The sequence below is a fragment of the Cylas formicarius genome, unplaced genomic scaffold (assembly GCF_029955315.1).
Source record: "Cylas formicarius isolate icCylForm1 unplaced genomic scaffold, icCylForm1.1 PGA_scaffold_6__28_contigs__length_40554024, whole genome shotgun sequence".
Taxonomy (NCBI): Eukaryota; Metazoa; Arthropoda; class Insecta; order Coleoptera; family Brentidae; genus Cylas; species Cylas formicarius.
Window position 1 is genome coordinate 3,678,411 of NW_026844347.1, and position 16,569 is coordinate 3,694,979.

Here is a 16,569-nt window from a genome sequence, read left to right on the forward strand (position 1 = left end):
TATATATATATATATATATATATATATATATATATATATATATATATATATATATATATATATATATATATATATATATAAACCCAAAACGCAATAAAAGATAAAGTAAATACAAACCATACAAAGGCGTCAAAAGCAAGCACCATAACCTCAATAATTTCAAAAAAAATTAGTTCTTAAGCATACTGAAAATCCTATCAAACTGCTTTGGTAAAGACTTCATCCTCTGCGAAGTCACGGATTCTTATTTCAATAGTTGTGCTCAAGACGAAGCCGAAAAGAAGTAACACAAAAAAAAATTGAATAACACTAGTTCGGCAAAAATACAAGTTGTAAACAATTGTTAGGGCAGAAAACTAGGATAATTTTCCCATCCTTCGGGGATTGTATTTTGTTCGTACGACTATTTGAACTTTAGACGTTGGCCGAATGATCGTCATGACTTAGGCAATTGAAGAAAGTAAGAAGAAGAACTTTGGAACTCTCGCAAACATTCTGGGCCATCCAGCCTACAACCGGCGTGAAAAGTGCAAACAACCGGCACGACAAACCGAAAAATGCACTAAACTCACAATAAATTTATTCAACATTAATCAGCCCGATACAACTTTTACAGTGAATATAGCAGATTTTCTTAGTAGCGGAAAAGACGATGTATTATTAGTTAGAAAAGACTTGCCGAAAGTTCATGGCAATCGGGGCCTAAGAAAAGCACAGGAAAATATCGGTTAGCTTTGTTTTGTGTTGATGAGAGCCCTATAATGGTCAATAAATTAAATAAAGAGTATTATAACACTGTTTTAGCGCAGGCCCTGAGCCCGTGTGGCAATTATTTAGTTGTTGGCGATATTTATGGATGTTTGTCAATATTCCAGCAAGTAACAACTCTTGGAATTTTAATCTTAAGTTAACAGTTTTGCAATTGTAGCTTGTCCAAAATAGTAAATCCTGAAGCAAACCTCACTAGAGAAGAATTGGTACCCAAATGCAAAGTTACAGTGAAACCAGATTATCAGATTAACAGCTTGATTAGTGCTGGTGATCATCTATTAGTTGGAGGCTTTGGAGAGATTTATGGTTATGCTTGGAAACAAATTAAGACTGGCAGAAATCAGCAACCTCTATGGACCATCGAAATTCCCGACAGCGAAGATGAATTCAATAAAGCTGAAGTGAACTGTATAGTTTATGACAAAGATGCTGGAACTATTTATGCAGGATGCGGAGACAACAAAATTTATGTATTTAATCTGGAACAGAGAAGGACATTAAAGACTTTCAGTAAACACACAGACTACATCCACTGTATTTGTAAAAAGTAAGTAAAAGCTATAAGTCTGTTGCATTTTATCTATGAAAAAGTTTTCTACAGGTATCAGATAATTTATTTTCCAAATGCTATCTGGTTGGAGTTAATAATAAATAGGTATTTGTAACAATTTAAAATTTATGCTGAATATTGCAGTAATAATAATGATAGTTATGTGATGAGTTATATCTAAAATAAAATAAGAACACTATACTTGTTCTATGACTATTAGTTTTTGGGTACATTTTTGGAAAACAACACATACATTCACTCTCCAAAAACATCCAATTGCTCTCAAACCCATAATAATAATAATATATACAATATACATAATAATAATATATACAATTATTGCTGTGCCAAATATACATAATATTACACTACAAAATGGGTGTCAATTTTAAGGCAAACAAAAGGCCTAATAAAACGCAGACAATGTCCAGCAAAGCCAGACACTGTTCAAGCCTCAATTTGATGTAAACCAAGAAAACAAGAAAAAATAAGTATTAAATAAACAAAATTAAATATGTTACACAGAGTTTATAATACATTAATCATAAAATATAGTTTTCAATAAAGAGAGGAGTCCTAGGAGAAAGTAGGGGGTAAGGATAAACCGCAGAGCAAAGTGATATACGAAAATGATCTTTTAAACATTTCTTTACGATGTTGTGGTATTCTCAATATAACATTTTTTCTTAGATTCAGTTATGAACATCTGTTTGAAAAGTGATTTTGTTAAAAAGATATTCAGGAGATTTGTACTTAATTAATTTAAAATAGAATGTAGCAAGGTGTAACCTGCACCTATTGCTCATGTCAAGCCAACCGGAAAGAGCCAATTAAGGAGAAATATGTGTGAGAACTGTGACAGAACGATGGATGCACAAAGTACTTTCTTTGTAACAATTGGAAGAAAATATCTGTATACATTAACTTTAAGTTGAGCCTTGCACCGTAGCCTAGAGTCTAAGTCAATCCTCACATGGTTAAGTGGCACTTCCCGCACGCTAGGTCAGTGTATAATTGGGTATTTTACAGATGGGGGTAGAAGAAAGAAGAAAATATCTGTAGATTTTTTTTATATTTGATTAGTTTTATAATTTTTAAATTTTATTTCTGTATAACTTAAGTTCAATTCTAGCTGGCTTACAAAAATTCCATAATGAACTTTCATTTTATATATTGCAAGTTGCCTCCGACGGATTCAATCTGACTGTAAAGTTAACTAAATATATGTCGCAGAGAATGTATTGAGATGTTGGAACAATATTGACTTATTCTAAAACTTGAATCAATAAGGATTGGACTTTATTTATAAACACAATAATAAATAAACAAATAAAATTATTTAACATTATTTTATATATTACTTAGTATTGGCTTGTTGTCACTTTTTAATTCATATATAGAAAAGTGTGTATTTCTTCTGCAGTAGAAAGTAACCATTGCCAAATTGAGTATAGTTAGTATAATAGTCCATTTGTAGCAACAGATGCCATCAAGACATCATTTAAGTACGTGGAGGCATAACCTATTATGGTATAAAGTCATTTTATTCAATACTTTGCAACATTTCTCTTCTAGTGGAGAATTATCTAGATCAACTACACACAATTTTGCTCTAATTTGAGCTTCCCTCTGAATTTTTCCCAGGTCTTGGTGGGCTTGATATTTTTGTTGTGTGTATTGTAGAAACTAATAGTGATATTATTTGAGACAGAATTATTGTTTGGTTAAGACTTACAGGTTATTTAAAAAAAAAAAATAGATTAGATATCTTGCTTCAATTAACTTTTTAAACAAAACTATTACAAAGTTATTACATACTTTTATTATATATTTAGTCCTTATATATTAAAAAAAAAGCAGTAATACCAAGTTTTAATTGCAAAATAGAACTATAGATATAATAATATAAACTTGATCAAAATTGGATTTGCTATATAGATCAGAAACATGTTTCTTAAAATTTACAATCAGGCATAAACCTCTGGGATTAGTTATTCAATTATTTTAGCGGAAATAGATTACTTTCAAGTGGAGAGGATGGTATTGTAAATATATGGGACATCAAAAGTGGTAAAGTGGTCGATAAAATTGAGCCTCACGCTAACAGCCAAGTGGCGAGGCCCGATTTAGGAATTTGGATTGGGGCGTTGGATTGTAATGATGACTATGTGGTGAGAAACATCGCTTCTTGACTATGACGTGTTTATGCGAAAATATTTTTATTGTTTTAAGGTCTGCGGTGGAGGACCAAGGCTTACCCTTTACCATTACAGGTTTCTATCAAACTCTATGATATTCCCAATAGACGATAAAGGCATACATGTGGCGGATATTTACAAAGACAAGGTGTTTGCAGGCGGTCGAGCGAAGTTCTTCTATCAATCGAGTTTTAACGGCGATATCGTCAGCGAAATACCTACTAGCGGAGCGACCGCTTACACTGTAGTGAGACAAGAGGAACCTTTTAAAGTAATGTGCATTGCAGGATCCAGTCCCAAAATTGATGTGTGCTGCAATTTCATGTATAAGGACCAACAATTATTTCTGTATTAATAACATTTTTTAGAAATATAAACAAAGAAATACAATGTTCTTGTTTTGTGGTAGATGATAATAATATGTCTTAAAAAGAAAAAAATATTTTATTAATATTTTATACAAAAACGTTGTAAATTCTTACAGAAGTATCTGAACTGCAACTAGCCAGCTGAAGAATGTTATCTTCGTTATTGTTTTTGTAACCAGCTCTTCCAAATCTAGGCCGAAATTCTAATTTTCGAACTGTCAAATGGTGGGCGTCACTAGAAACCAAAAAAAAAAGGTTAAACTACTATAGCTGCGCTTTAATTCTTGTACAAAAATGCAGTAATACTATCCTTGTGATTATAAACTGATGAAAACCATCAGCTCACAGCCGCCATCAAACTATTATTATAAAACATTAAACACAACCTCCAGTGAGTTAACAGATATATATTCCAGTTTTTAAAATATTTGGAAATTACTTTTTAACAGTAAAATGTTTAATTTTTTAATAATAACTATTTTTTTCAGTTTTTAACGACAGTAACTGTTAATAATATAAAACAATATTTAGTTAAATCTACCTAGTGGCAGTGAGATGTTTGGTGGCACAGTCGTCTAGTTGGGCAGATGCGGGGTCAAAGCAGGATCCAGATTCACTCATTATGTTTTATTATGTATTTTCAATAACATCACGTACGATGGTACAGTTTGGCCAAATATATTTTTAATCATGGTTATTTCCTTATGATTTCTGTTTCTATAAATGTCAGGTTTGTCAATTTCCAATACTTTAAACTTATCACCATATCACGCGGTGTCATCACACCCACTAATATCAAAATAAAACAAAAAATGGTAATAAATAAATCTATTATAGTCGCCAAAAAAAAAAAACCCGGAAACTAAAATCGATTGTCCATGCTCAAATAGAAAATTTGGCATAATACTGTTCTGTTTTGTGCTTTATTTTTAAAAGGCGACTGAAACGATATATGGCAGTGCCGAAAGATTTAACAAGGAGGTACATTTGATTTTGGCTGCAAAATTTAAATTAAGAAATTTCAATGCATTAAAAATTTAGTTGATTCAGACTTTAATAGTATTATAATAAACTAAATTGAACATTACCTAGTAGATAATCGTAAGACGAGGGTAAATTGGAAATTTCGCCAATTAAGCACTTGTACTTCGCCACTGTCGAACCCAACTGCTACCAGGTAAGCGGCATGCACGAAGTTAGGTCCGAACGCGACGGCAGTGACTGATTCGCGAACAAACTGCAAGGGTTCACATGCGACCTCATACCTGCCTAACGGCAGCGACGGCTCCATTGTTAAATTTTCGTGCCATACAACCAATTTCCCATCCCTCGAACCTAAACACAAAAGAAATTAGGCAAGCCCATTCCACCCCGCTAAATATAGACGAATAGGGGCAAGATCTAGGCCAAAAATCTAGTCTCAATAATTTTATTAAAGAAAAATTGGTAAAATACGGAAACAGTAGATAATGAAGAACACACTTTCAAAGCATTTTTTTTTTCAATTTTTTTTCACCTAGATTTCAGTCGATAGTGTAATCTGTAGTAAATTAAAATAAATTCGAAAATAGGACACATGAAACTTCCCACCTCATCACCCCAATCAATCTAAAATTCTAGTTCTATGGTAATTAATAAATAAAAATAAATAATCAAATCTTGTGACTCCCTCCTCCCAATTATAATTTCGAACGATATGAAAACAGCAATTTTAGATGACCATTAAAAAATGTTTATTTTACAAAAACTGATTTGATAATTGATGAAGAAATCTTGCTGCTTGGCTGCTGAACACCTATCTATTTCTATAATTGAAATAAACTAAAATTACTTATTTAAGCTAATCATTTTCCGCCTCGTTGCTGTCATTTTTTTTGTGGTTACCCGAGGAAAATTAAAACTTATCGGACACTGTAAGAATTATTTTTCATATTCGCAATTAAAGGAGGGGGTAACACAAGGTCACCAAATATGTTATCCAAATTTTATTTTATAGAAAATTTTCTAGCATACGATATGATTGCAGAGCTACGAAAAAGAATTTTATGGACTATAAAAAAATATGGTTTGGGAAATTCAAAATAAATAAGAACTAAAAGTTCAGATTTTCACGAAATTATATATTTTGACATGACAATTGTTTCGACAATTTTAATAATATATTTTTTTATTTATTTATTTATTTTTTTTTTTGATAAAGTTGTCGAAACAATTGTCGTGTCAAAATATATAATTTCGTGAAAATTTGAACTTTTAGTTCTTATTTATTTTGATAAATGGATTTTCATAAAGTAAAAACCACCTCAGTTCAATGTTTGGAAAATTGTTCAGAATATTAGCAAGACTTCATAAATACTGTTTTTCTTGCAAAAATATCCGAAATTTCAACCAAATTCAGGTCGTTTTATTTTGCGCTACTTTTTCCTAGTTTACCACAAAATAAAATAATTATTGGTGAATTTGTATCGAACTCATAAACATAACTTATACTAGCAAAATCTGCAATTTCGATGTTTTCAAAATTGTTTTTTATTCAAAATTTCGCAAAAAAGAAAAAAGTGCAAAAAAATGCAAGGCCGCAGGATCTTTTAATCCAAAAAATTGTAACTATATTAAAATCAAATTCTATGTTACTATACTACTATACGTAAGGTTACTCTATATAGATTTTTAGAATCTATTACCACTACATATTTCTAAAAATATTTGGAATAGTCTAGTAACTAGGGCAGTGTATGACAGCTAGGTAACCAGATAATTAAGCGCTAATAGGCCTGAAATTCTAGCGTTTCTGATTTTCCTTCATTTCCTACCAGTGGCAAAATATTGGGAGTCATGGGTCCACGCACACGTCCAGATAATCCTTGTGTGAATTGAATTATTCTTATCGGTAGTGCTAATCAATTCAAACGCGTTCTCGTCGTTTCTGAAAAATATCGTCCAGCGACGATCGCGTGATACAGAAAGAAGACGTTTGGAATCTGGGGAAAACTTCATCTGAACTACTGTGAGGTGATGCGACATCAGTTTTTGGGTCTGCTGCCACTTGGTAGTATCCCTGAATCGAAATAGCGATAAGTTCACTTTTGGAACAATGCTAGAAAAAATTTACCATATAAATATGGCAGCGTGTTGGGTTTGTGTGGCTCTGCACGCCGACGCCAAATATTTACCGTCCGGAGAGGCAGCCAGAGCAAATATTTCATAACCATGGCCATACAACTTTTGGGTCTCGGGCCACAAAGTATTCTGCAGTAAAGTCTCCTCTGTAGGTGGCTCTAAAATACAACAACGACATCTTGAAACCTCTAAATATATAATTCACGATTGTTATTTACCAGTTAAAAGCTGAGCCTTGAAATGAGACTCCTCTGGATAAGGATTCTTTTTATCAACTGGAGTTGCATCATTAAGATTATCCTCATTGTATACCGCTTTATTTGACAAACCGAGCGAAGGCACTGAAGCGCCTTTCGGAACCCAATTTGAAGCTATAAGCAAACATGAACACAAACTGATGCAGAATAAGTGACATGCCAATTTCTCAGAGCTTCTGTAGCAAGTGACAGTGAGGTGCGATACACATTGTAAGAAAAGTACTACAGCAGAATGCTGTGATGACAACCCCAAGAACAAAAAAAAAATCTTTGATATTTATATAATAATAATAATAATAATCTTAATTATACCAATCCTATAATTGAAAAAAAAAGAACGAGAAAGAAAATGTTAAGACTTGTCAGTCCGGATAACTCGATGCCAATCGAAGTTGCCGAAGTAACGCCTGGAAACCATCATAACATAAAACACAGTGCAATGATAGTTTGCTGAAGGTAGCACACATATTGTAAATAGGACATGAAAACGTAAACGTTCCAGAAGAAACGGACAATCGACTCATTAATGAACTAACTTGTGGAGAAATGAAACAGATTGCAAGTCTCTGCGCAAGCTCAGAGACAGTACAGCGAATCTTCCCAGCAAAAGATCATGATCAACCCCCCTCTCTGGATAGCAACCTTAATAAGCCTATAATACTGTAATTACTTTGAGCGCTAATGTCCATAGGACAATAGGGTCAAAGTTTGCCGCTTCACGGTAATTAACTATTTCAAGTTATTGCAAAGAAATCAGGGTGTCTGGTAACTTTAGCTTTGTATAAGGCCGGTAGAAGTTCATACGCATCAGGCGGCAGTGAGAGAATATGAATTTATAATTACACTAATTACAGTAGACGCTCTATAAAGTTACGTCAAATTAGTTCCCCACTCTAACTGGCTATTGGCTACAAATCTCTTAATCACGCCTCTGAATGTCCGCTTTTAAAAGTTACGCTACCCCCGAAAGCGTAACTTTATAAAGCGTCTACCGTAAATATTTTTTAGGGGGACAACTCAATAATTAAGGCGATTTTAGGGGCTTTTGACACAAACTTTAGGGGATAAATATTTTTGAGAGTTGGTGACACTGGTCCGAGAGCACTTCATTTGGTGCCCAACGTGGGGCACGAGTGGTTAAATGAAGCCATTTGAAAGAAAGCTGTGACTACATTTTATACACCATCGTTTTCGTTCCGGCACGAATCCTCATAGCCGTTGAGCAGCGACAGCGTCATAGCGCATATCAAAGGCACGGCTGTCGACGCGACTTGAAGTTTAGACAGAGAGGTGAGACGGCTGCGTGAACCGTTGGGACTGGTGCGTTTATTTCTGCGAAATTAATTTAAACGATTTCTTGCTTGCTCGGAGTTATAAACTTGATCCGCCGTTGAAAATTGTGTACCTATACGTCGATATTTATATATATCAACCTGTTTCTTTCTTAGCATTGATTTTTATATTGTTTACTTGTACTACTGTTACTAGTACTTTAAAATCGAGTTTGGAGGATGTAAACAAATGCAAGTTAGTATGGCACAGTTGGCCGACATGGTGGCCATTTCTGTTAAAAAATCGCAAAGTGTGACTAACGACAAACATATATCTTTATGGCGTGAATTGGTGGGGTTCGATCTTTACATTTTATCCGGGCGGTAGCGTGCATCCAATAATTTTTTTGAAAAAATTAACGCAATTTTTGGACGATGCAAAAGTTAAACAGGAAAGTAAGATTTCTTTGGCTCTGACGACCTTGCGGGGTTCCGCGGTAAATTGGGTGCTCGCTAAGGAAAGTTCATTTAAAAATTGGACAAATTTTAGTGGCTGTTTTAAAAATAAATATTGGGGAATAAATCAAGAACGTGAGTTATTCTTCGAAATTAACTATGGCGTGTTCAGATCAGGTAACCGAGCCGATTATTTTTTGAAAAAGGTAGCACAAGCCGCGTTTTTAACTGAAAACCTACGCGAAGGCCAACTAGTGGAATATCTCGAAAAACATTTTTCACCCGATATACAAAGAAGGATATTTATTGCGGGTTGAAAAACAATAGATAAAGTCGAATGCTATTTAAGGAAATTAGATGATACGTTTAAAGTTAAAGTTACAGGGGTGTAATAAAAATTTACCAGTATTACCAATCTCTAATATGAACATTTCTGCTGCTTTTGGGGGGAAAACTATTAAGGTAAAAGTTCAGGTTTTACTTCCAGTTCAAATTGTAAAAGAAAAATTTGACATTTCTTGTATAGTAGTAAATTTAGTCAAATTTTCTCTGAAACGCCCAGACTACCAACGAAATATGAACACGAAATAAAAATGCGCGAATCCACGTCATTTTTTTAAGCTTCGTACCGCGCTGAGCCGAAACGTCAAATTGATGAAATGGTAGAAATGGGTATTATAGAACGGGGACAAACAGAATATGTATAGCCTTTAACGGTTGTGTCAAAAATGAACAAATCTATTCGGATATGTTTAGATTCTCGATTTTTAAACAGCAAAATGGAAAAATTTCACATTCTTCCCGCCGCGATTGCACGAATTGTTGTCACGTTTTCAAAGTGGGTTATTTTTATCGACTTTAGACATGACGGCTTCTTGTTGGCAAGTACCAATTCGTAAGGAACATCGTTGTGTTACCGGATTTTTATTTAATAAACAAACATACTATTTTGTCCAAATTACTCGGACCCGAAGCGTTATCTTTTACCCATGTTTATGTTGATGACATTTTAATATTTTCACCAGCTACTGAAACTCATTTAAAACCCTTATCTGTTATTTTTGAGAAACTTTATGACTCTAATTTGATAATTAAGTTGCTAAAATCCGCATTCGCTAAATCTAATACTACATTTGTCGGACATATAATTTCGCCTCAAGGTATCCAAATCGAATAGAGGCTATTAAAAATTTTCCAAAGCCGCGAAATATGCGGGAACTTGGGGGTTTTCTCGGGTTAGTAAACTATGATCGTAGGTTTTGTGAAAATTTTGCCGATTTAACAGTTCCGCTTGTAAAATTGTTACGCAAAAACACTTAATGGTTTTGGATTAATGAACAAGATGCCGTTTTTAATCAAGCAGAAATATTTAAACGTGACTATGGTGAATCACCCCAATTTCAAAAAAGCATATTTAAACCGATGCCTGAACCAAATTTACTACATTAGCCACTTAGAATTTAAGTATTTAAATCGGTTAGTGATTAGGGTAGACGGCCGGAAGACGCGTAACAGGACGGTGTTCCTGGGGACAAAGGAAGTGCTGCGATTATTATTGTTTGTTTGAAGATTGTAGTGTAACTTTCAGTAAGTTTGGTAGTGCATTATTTACCGCCGCAGAACCCACGACACACTCTCGGACGTCCGAGAGCACTTCAACCATTCCAAAATGGTATAATTATTTTTATTTGCTTTTTCTATGTGTATTTAATTAAATTATTTTCAATAGAATAGTACAATGTGCTGATTTTCCCTTAGGTTGAAGACTATGTAGTCTTGTCAGCATTAATTTTTAACTTAATGCAAAATAACGGTTCAGAAAATAGGCACTACATACTATAAATAGGGACTATATACAATAAAACTTTGTAATTCACCAATGCAACACGGCGACATAACAGCTACAAAAGCGATAGGTACTCCTTACACTGGTGGGTTCATTAAGTGTGTTTTAACCTATTAGTGTATATTACCCTGGATCCCTTTTTTTTATAAAGTTTATTCATTAAGTTTTATTGGTCTAGTATTTATATCAAATGCTTTAGTAAGTCATTGAAAATTGACAATTGAGGGAATTACCCTTATTGACATTGAATTTGAGCTATGTTTTGGAAAAATAGATAAAATAATTAATTTGTTGAAAAGTGCTATTTTTACATTATTACTTGAGTATAATCTTTTAAGTATATGTTATAGAGCCCACATTAAAAAATTGAACCTTATTTTGAGCTTACCATAACTTCCATTGTTGGAAGTCCCTTCATTCATAGCACATAATCTGCCCAAATTCTCTATAAATGTTGCTGGAGCATTGAATACCCTGATAACTTTTTCTTCAGCGCCTGACGCGAATTTGTAACCAGAAAACACAGCCAGCGAACTCATATTGTAACCATGTACCTGAGGCCTAGCTAACTCATGCCAGGTACCCTAAATTAAATCTATACTTGAAGTACTAAACGTGCAGGCATTATTCAGAAAATTACTTGTTTTCCTTCCCTCGACCACGGAACATGAATCCTGGTTGTTTGATCAGCGCTGATGGAAAAAATAAATCCACCATTCGGTTCCCATTGCAAATCACTTACTTCATTGAAGTGCCCTCCAATTGTAACAGAGGGCTTCCACTCTTCATTTTGAACTTTGCTCCAGATGTGGAAGGCTCCGTGATAACTATGGGCCACAATGCTGTCACCCGCTGCACCAAAGAAACCTCCATAGAAACCCAAGGTGTTTCCACCTACTTCACCTACCCTAACTTTTTCAGTCCAAAGTCCTATTAAAGATTTTTCGAAGTAAAGAAAGTATACAAAATATATTTTATTGGAAGTTTTACAAACCTAACAGATCATCAAATTCCCATATAATCATTGTCTTATCAATAGATGCTGACAAAAGCTGTAAGCTGTTTGGACTCCAATTTACAGAATACACCCAGCCTTCATGCCCAGCCAAAACCGATTCTAACAAAATGTTATATGCTCGCGCAGCTGATTTAATTTGCACCTTGCTCTGATCCTTCTTAGCATCTTCATTACCATTCACTCCCCTGTATGTGATTCTCCACAGCCTAATAAATGAATCTTGTGATCCAGAGGCCAGTAAAATATCTCCATGCCCTAAGATAGGTAGATATCTATATCATTGCTTGGATATGACTAAGAGCTTGGTTGCTTACTGTCAACAGCAAAATCAAGACCTCTAACCCAATCATCATGCCCAGTAAGTACAGAAGTTTGTTCAAACACTTTTAAATCGTCCTGGATAAAGATGTGTATTTTTGAATTATCAGTTGCACAAGCCATTAACAATTCATTGGTAACTGGTATAGTGAACAGCCTTAAACCCACACACAAGCTGTAATCACCAAAACTGAGTTCTTGAATGAGGTTAAATTCTAAAAATAATAGCTTTACACCAAATGGTTGTATAATATACAGACTACTTTACTGTCGTGAATCCTGAGCCAAACTTTAACTGTATTTTTATCCATAGAACAGCTACAAATAATTGTCATTCCATTTTTATAGACCCCATCTACAATGTTGACACCGAGACTATTTCCTAGTAAAATAGTTGATTCAAATTTATCAGATTTCTGTGTCCATACAACAACTGTGCCATCAGAAGCTCCCGAAACAATTTCATTTTTGATACAGTTTCCTTTTATCCAGCGTACAGAATTTACACGCTTCTTGTGGCCTAACAGTGTGTGTGTTATTTTTCCTCCGCTTCCAAACTGAATAAAAATAATAAAATTGTTGTATTAAAACCATCCTATTAATCAAAACTGTGACAAAACATGCGCGCAGAGGGTCACTTTTTACACAATTTAAAATAAATTTGGAGACTGCGTATTTTTTTATTATATTAGATCATACAAACCAACTTTTGCTGAAAGCAAAGCTAAACTTACATGTGGATCGTAAATAAGAACAGCGTTTGAAGAACCAAAGGCAATTATATCATTTAAATTCGAGTCAGCTACAGTGGGCGTTTGATTACAATTAGTTGAAATATAGCAATTTTCAAAGTACATTTTCATGTTCTCTCAAATTATTTGCTTGCAATATAACATTTAAATTAAAAACTCTAAATATACATAACCCAAAAGTTCTTCTTTTCTTTAAAGTTTTCTGTATGAAGCGTCGTAGGTCTTATTTTCCAATTTATCAAATTGGCTCTGAACAATATTTGTACTACTACACATTATTTGTGCTTTTTTATGCTCTTATTGCAGTAAATTTGGCTTAAAATTCAAATTTCTTACAGAACAATGTGACTCCTTTCATAACTTTTGATCGGTGGTCGAAGTACGTCACTCGTCCTTCTTGCGCTAATCGCTTATATTCTCTTGATACATCTGTGATTTATGGAAAGAGGCCCTAACATACTTCAAACAGTAAAGGAAAAGAAGACGAAGATGTGCTTGTTTATGGTGTGTGGTTAATATTTACAAGGAATTTATTAGTTATTGTATTATGACAAATTTCATGATGGATTACGAATTCAAAATGAAAACCCAAAACGAGAGAGTAAAAGTTGAAGACTTATTCGACTATGAAGGGTGCAAGGTGGGTAGAGGCACATATGGACACGTTTATAAAGGCAGAAGAAAAGATAGCTCCGATAATAGAGACTATGCACTAAAACAAATAGAGGGAACTGGCTTGTCGATGTCCGCTTGCCGAGAAATTGCTCTTCTTCGAGAGCTCAAACATCCAAATGTAATTAATTTGGTAAAAGTATTTTTATCACATAATGATCGCAAAGTATGGCTAATGTTTGACTTTGCTGAACATGATCTTTGGCACATTATAAAATTTCATAGGGCTGCAAAAGCTAATAAAAAACCTGTAATGGTACCCAAAGGTATGGTAAAATCTCTATTATATCAAATACTGGATGGTATTCATTACTTGCATTCCAACTGGGTGCTGCATAGAGATCTGAAACCTGCAAATATTTTGGTTATGGGTGAAGGACCAGAAAGAGGTAGAGTAAAAATTGCTGACATGGGATTTGCAAGATTATTTAATGCACCATTAAAGCCTCTTGCAGATTTAGATCCAGTTGTTGTTACATTTTGGTACCGAGCCCCAGAATTACTTTTAGGAGCAAGACATTATACAAAAGCTATAGATATCTGGGCAATTGGGTGCATATTTGCTGAACTTTTAACTTCTGAACCTATATTTCATTGTCGTCAAGAAGATATTAAAACTAGTAATCCTTATCATCATGATCAACTTGATAGGATATTTAATGTCATGGGTTTCCCTCATGAAAAAGATTGGGAAGATATTAAGAAAATGCCAGAGCATCCAACATTGTTAAAAGATTTTAAAAAGTCAAACTATGTCAATTGCTCATTAATGAAATATATGGATAGACATAAAATAAAACCTGATAGTAAAGCATTTCATTTATTACAAAAACTGCTTCTAATGGATCCAAATAAACGTATAACTTCTGAATTAGCAATGCAAGATCCTTACTTTCTCGAGGAACCAGTACCTACACAAGATGTTTTTGCAGGGTGCCCTATTCCATATCCAAAAAGGGAGTTTTTAACAGATGATGACCAAGAAGAAAAATCTGACAATAAACAAAGACAAACACAACAGGTAAATTGTATGTAGTTGATAGAAATCTCACAATTGAAAATGACTTAAAATATATCTAGAATTTTCCGGGATATCCAAAAAACCAATAATATATACTGCAGTTTGATTAAAATTTTTGTTCTTATAGTTTTCTAATAACAAATCGACGATTTTTTCGGTGGAACACCCTGCAAATATTCATCCAAGATAGAAAACAATTTATAACAATATACAAAATTTTATTTTTTTTAGGAAACATTTAAGTGATGGGTGTTTCATGATTAAGCTGCCAATACTACTTCAGCATTAATAGAATCCAGTACCATTTTTCACATTAAAAAATCCATAATTTGTACATTTTCTAGAAAAAGCAATAAGGGTTAATTAACAAAAAAATGGGGCAGTTGAATGGTCTGTTATTCATGTGAATAAAATTTTAAATGTCTCTTTCCAAACTTCATATGTCAATTTATTAAACGTCAAAATTAGAAAAATGATGATTGATGTTTTCAGCAACAATCACAGCAACAGCAGCAACAACAACAGCAACCATCTCAACAACAGCAACAATCAAATCAAAATGATAATCACAATCCTGCAAAAAGGGTGAGATTAACTGGGCCTGGGGGTCATCCAGGGCAGGTGAATTCGCAAACAATTCCTATTTCCCAACAACAGCAAGAGTTTCATCAGCAACAAATCATGTATAGTAATGCTCAGCAACAACAAAATTTTGCTCAAAGATTTTAATTTTTGTATGTTTTTGTAATTGTTGTTAATGTTACTATTTATGTGCAAAAATTCTTGAGTTTCGTGTTGTGTTGTAAAACAAAAAGCATGAATTTTAAATTGGTTTCGCTTTTAAATTTTTGTCTTGTTTCTATATGAAGTGTAAAGATTGTTATGACCTTGAAAATTGTATAAAAAGTCGAAAACCAAGTGACAAATGTAAGAGCTTTCAAGTTGGTGGTCCCGCAAGCGGGTTATGGATCTCAACATTAAAATTAAAACTGTTGTAATTTGATGGAATAAAATAAAAACTAAGTAAAAATAGTATTCATATATACATATATATATATATATATATATATATATATATATATATATATATATATATATATATATATATATATATATATATATATATATATATGCTCGCGCTCCTAAAACACTTCGAAAACTCGATTCTAACATCATTGCCGACTGTAAGATCTCTATCATTATGTTCTATACAGGACAACCCCATATACGGGGTTAGTAATTGCAACATAGGGGCATTTTTAACCAAATTTTTGAGATGAGAAAAAAAACGCTAATATTGGTTTTTCTTCTGCTTAAATTTCTAGATTTGTTCTCGAGCTTTCCTGATAGTTGCAGACCTCTTGCCCAATAACGTCTATTACCTTGCTTATATTTGTAGCATGAATGCCAATACCGTGTAAATAAATGGGTCTCGAGATTCCCACGTTCTGCTTCCAACGCTGCGCGAAATGAAAGAAGCAACTTAGATTATTTTTTAAATTAACTAAAATCGTTCGGATTTGTTAAACGCGAGGGTGAAATTAAATAATTCACTTTGCGTAAAACTTAAACCAAACAAAAAATGTATTCCCTTCAAAATAATAACTCAAGAATGTAAATGCACACTTCTATTCTACTCTATCCTCTCACACTGTATTTCCTGTAAAATTTTCTGAAGTCTATTGGATTTGTTTATTGAAGTGCGGCTGATCTCGGAATTATATTAAATGTTTAATGTTCTTTAACTTGAAGTATGCTAGTGTAATGTAATGTTGTGTTTTATGTAGGTCTGATAGAAAGATTATAAGTTTCTGACCAACCAAAATTAATTTTGAGTGTTACTCATAGAGACGATAAGTTGATCTCTATTTTGCCTTGTTAGGAACGGACGGATCTAATAAAGAATCACCTTTTCCATTCTTTACTCTAAAATACTGTTGTTTTTAAATTC

At 33.5% G+C, this 16,569-nt stretch overlaps 3 protein-coding genes across 5 annotated transcripts; 2 read left to right on the forward strand and 1 right to left on the reverse strand.

Annotated features, from left to right (window-relative positions):
* The first annotated feature begins 499 nt into the window (after positions 1–499).
* On the forward strand, positions 500–3,874 carry LOC132702775 (THO complex subunit 6). The gene is made up of 4 exons (XM_060671538.1): positions 500–874; positions 929–1,318; positions 3,330–3,492; positions 3,554–3,874. Exons 1-4 carry the CDS (start codon positions 762–764, stop codon positions 3,872–3,874), a joined length of 987 nt encoding a protein of 328 aa, XP_060527521.1. The 5' UTR covers positions 500–761.
* Positions 3,834–13,373, reverse strand: LOC132702771 (elongator complex protein 2). 3 transcript variants are annotated; one of them, XM_060671531.1, is made up of 12 exons: positions 13,262–13,373; positions 12,442–12,730; positions 12,170–12,388; positions 11,832–12,110; positions 11,478–11,767; positions 11,226–11,421; positions 7,226–7,378; positions 7,000–7,165; positions 6,701–6,945; positions 4,976–5,222; positions 4,002–4,122; positions 3,834–3,943 (listed from the first exon to the last, which is right to left on the reverse strand). In XM_060671531.1, the coding sequence occupies exons 2-12, from the start codon at positions 12,506–12,508 to the stop codon at positions 3,884–3,886; spliced, it is 2,043 nt and encodes a 680-aa protein (XP_060527514.1). In that variant the 5' UTR covers positions 12,509–12,730; positions 13,262–13,373; the 3' UTR covers positions 3,834–3,883. The 3 variants fall into 3 exon arrangements, with proteins under 3 accessions (XP_060527514.1, XP_060527513.1, XP_060527512.1); XM_060671530.1 differs by lacking the exon at positions 13,262–13,373 and adding an exon at positions 13,099–13,228; XM_060671529.1 differs by lacking the exon at positions 13,262–13,373 and adding an exon at positions 12,908–13,042.
* A 96-nt stretch (positions 13,374–13,469) lies between these two features.
* On the forward strand, positions 13,470–15,627 carry LOC132702774 (cyclin-dependent kinase 8). The gene is made up of 2 exons (XM_060671536.1): positions 13,470–14,618; positions 15,111–15,627. The coding sequence occupies exons 1-2, from the start codon at positions 13,473–13,475 to the stop codon at positions 15,345–15,347; spliced, it is 1,383 nt and encodes a 460-aa protein (XP_060527519.1). The 5' UTR covers positions 13,470–13,472; the 3' UTR covers positions 15,348–15,627.
* Positions 15,628–16,569: the final 942 nt, after the last annotated feature.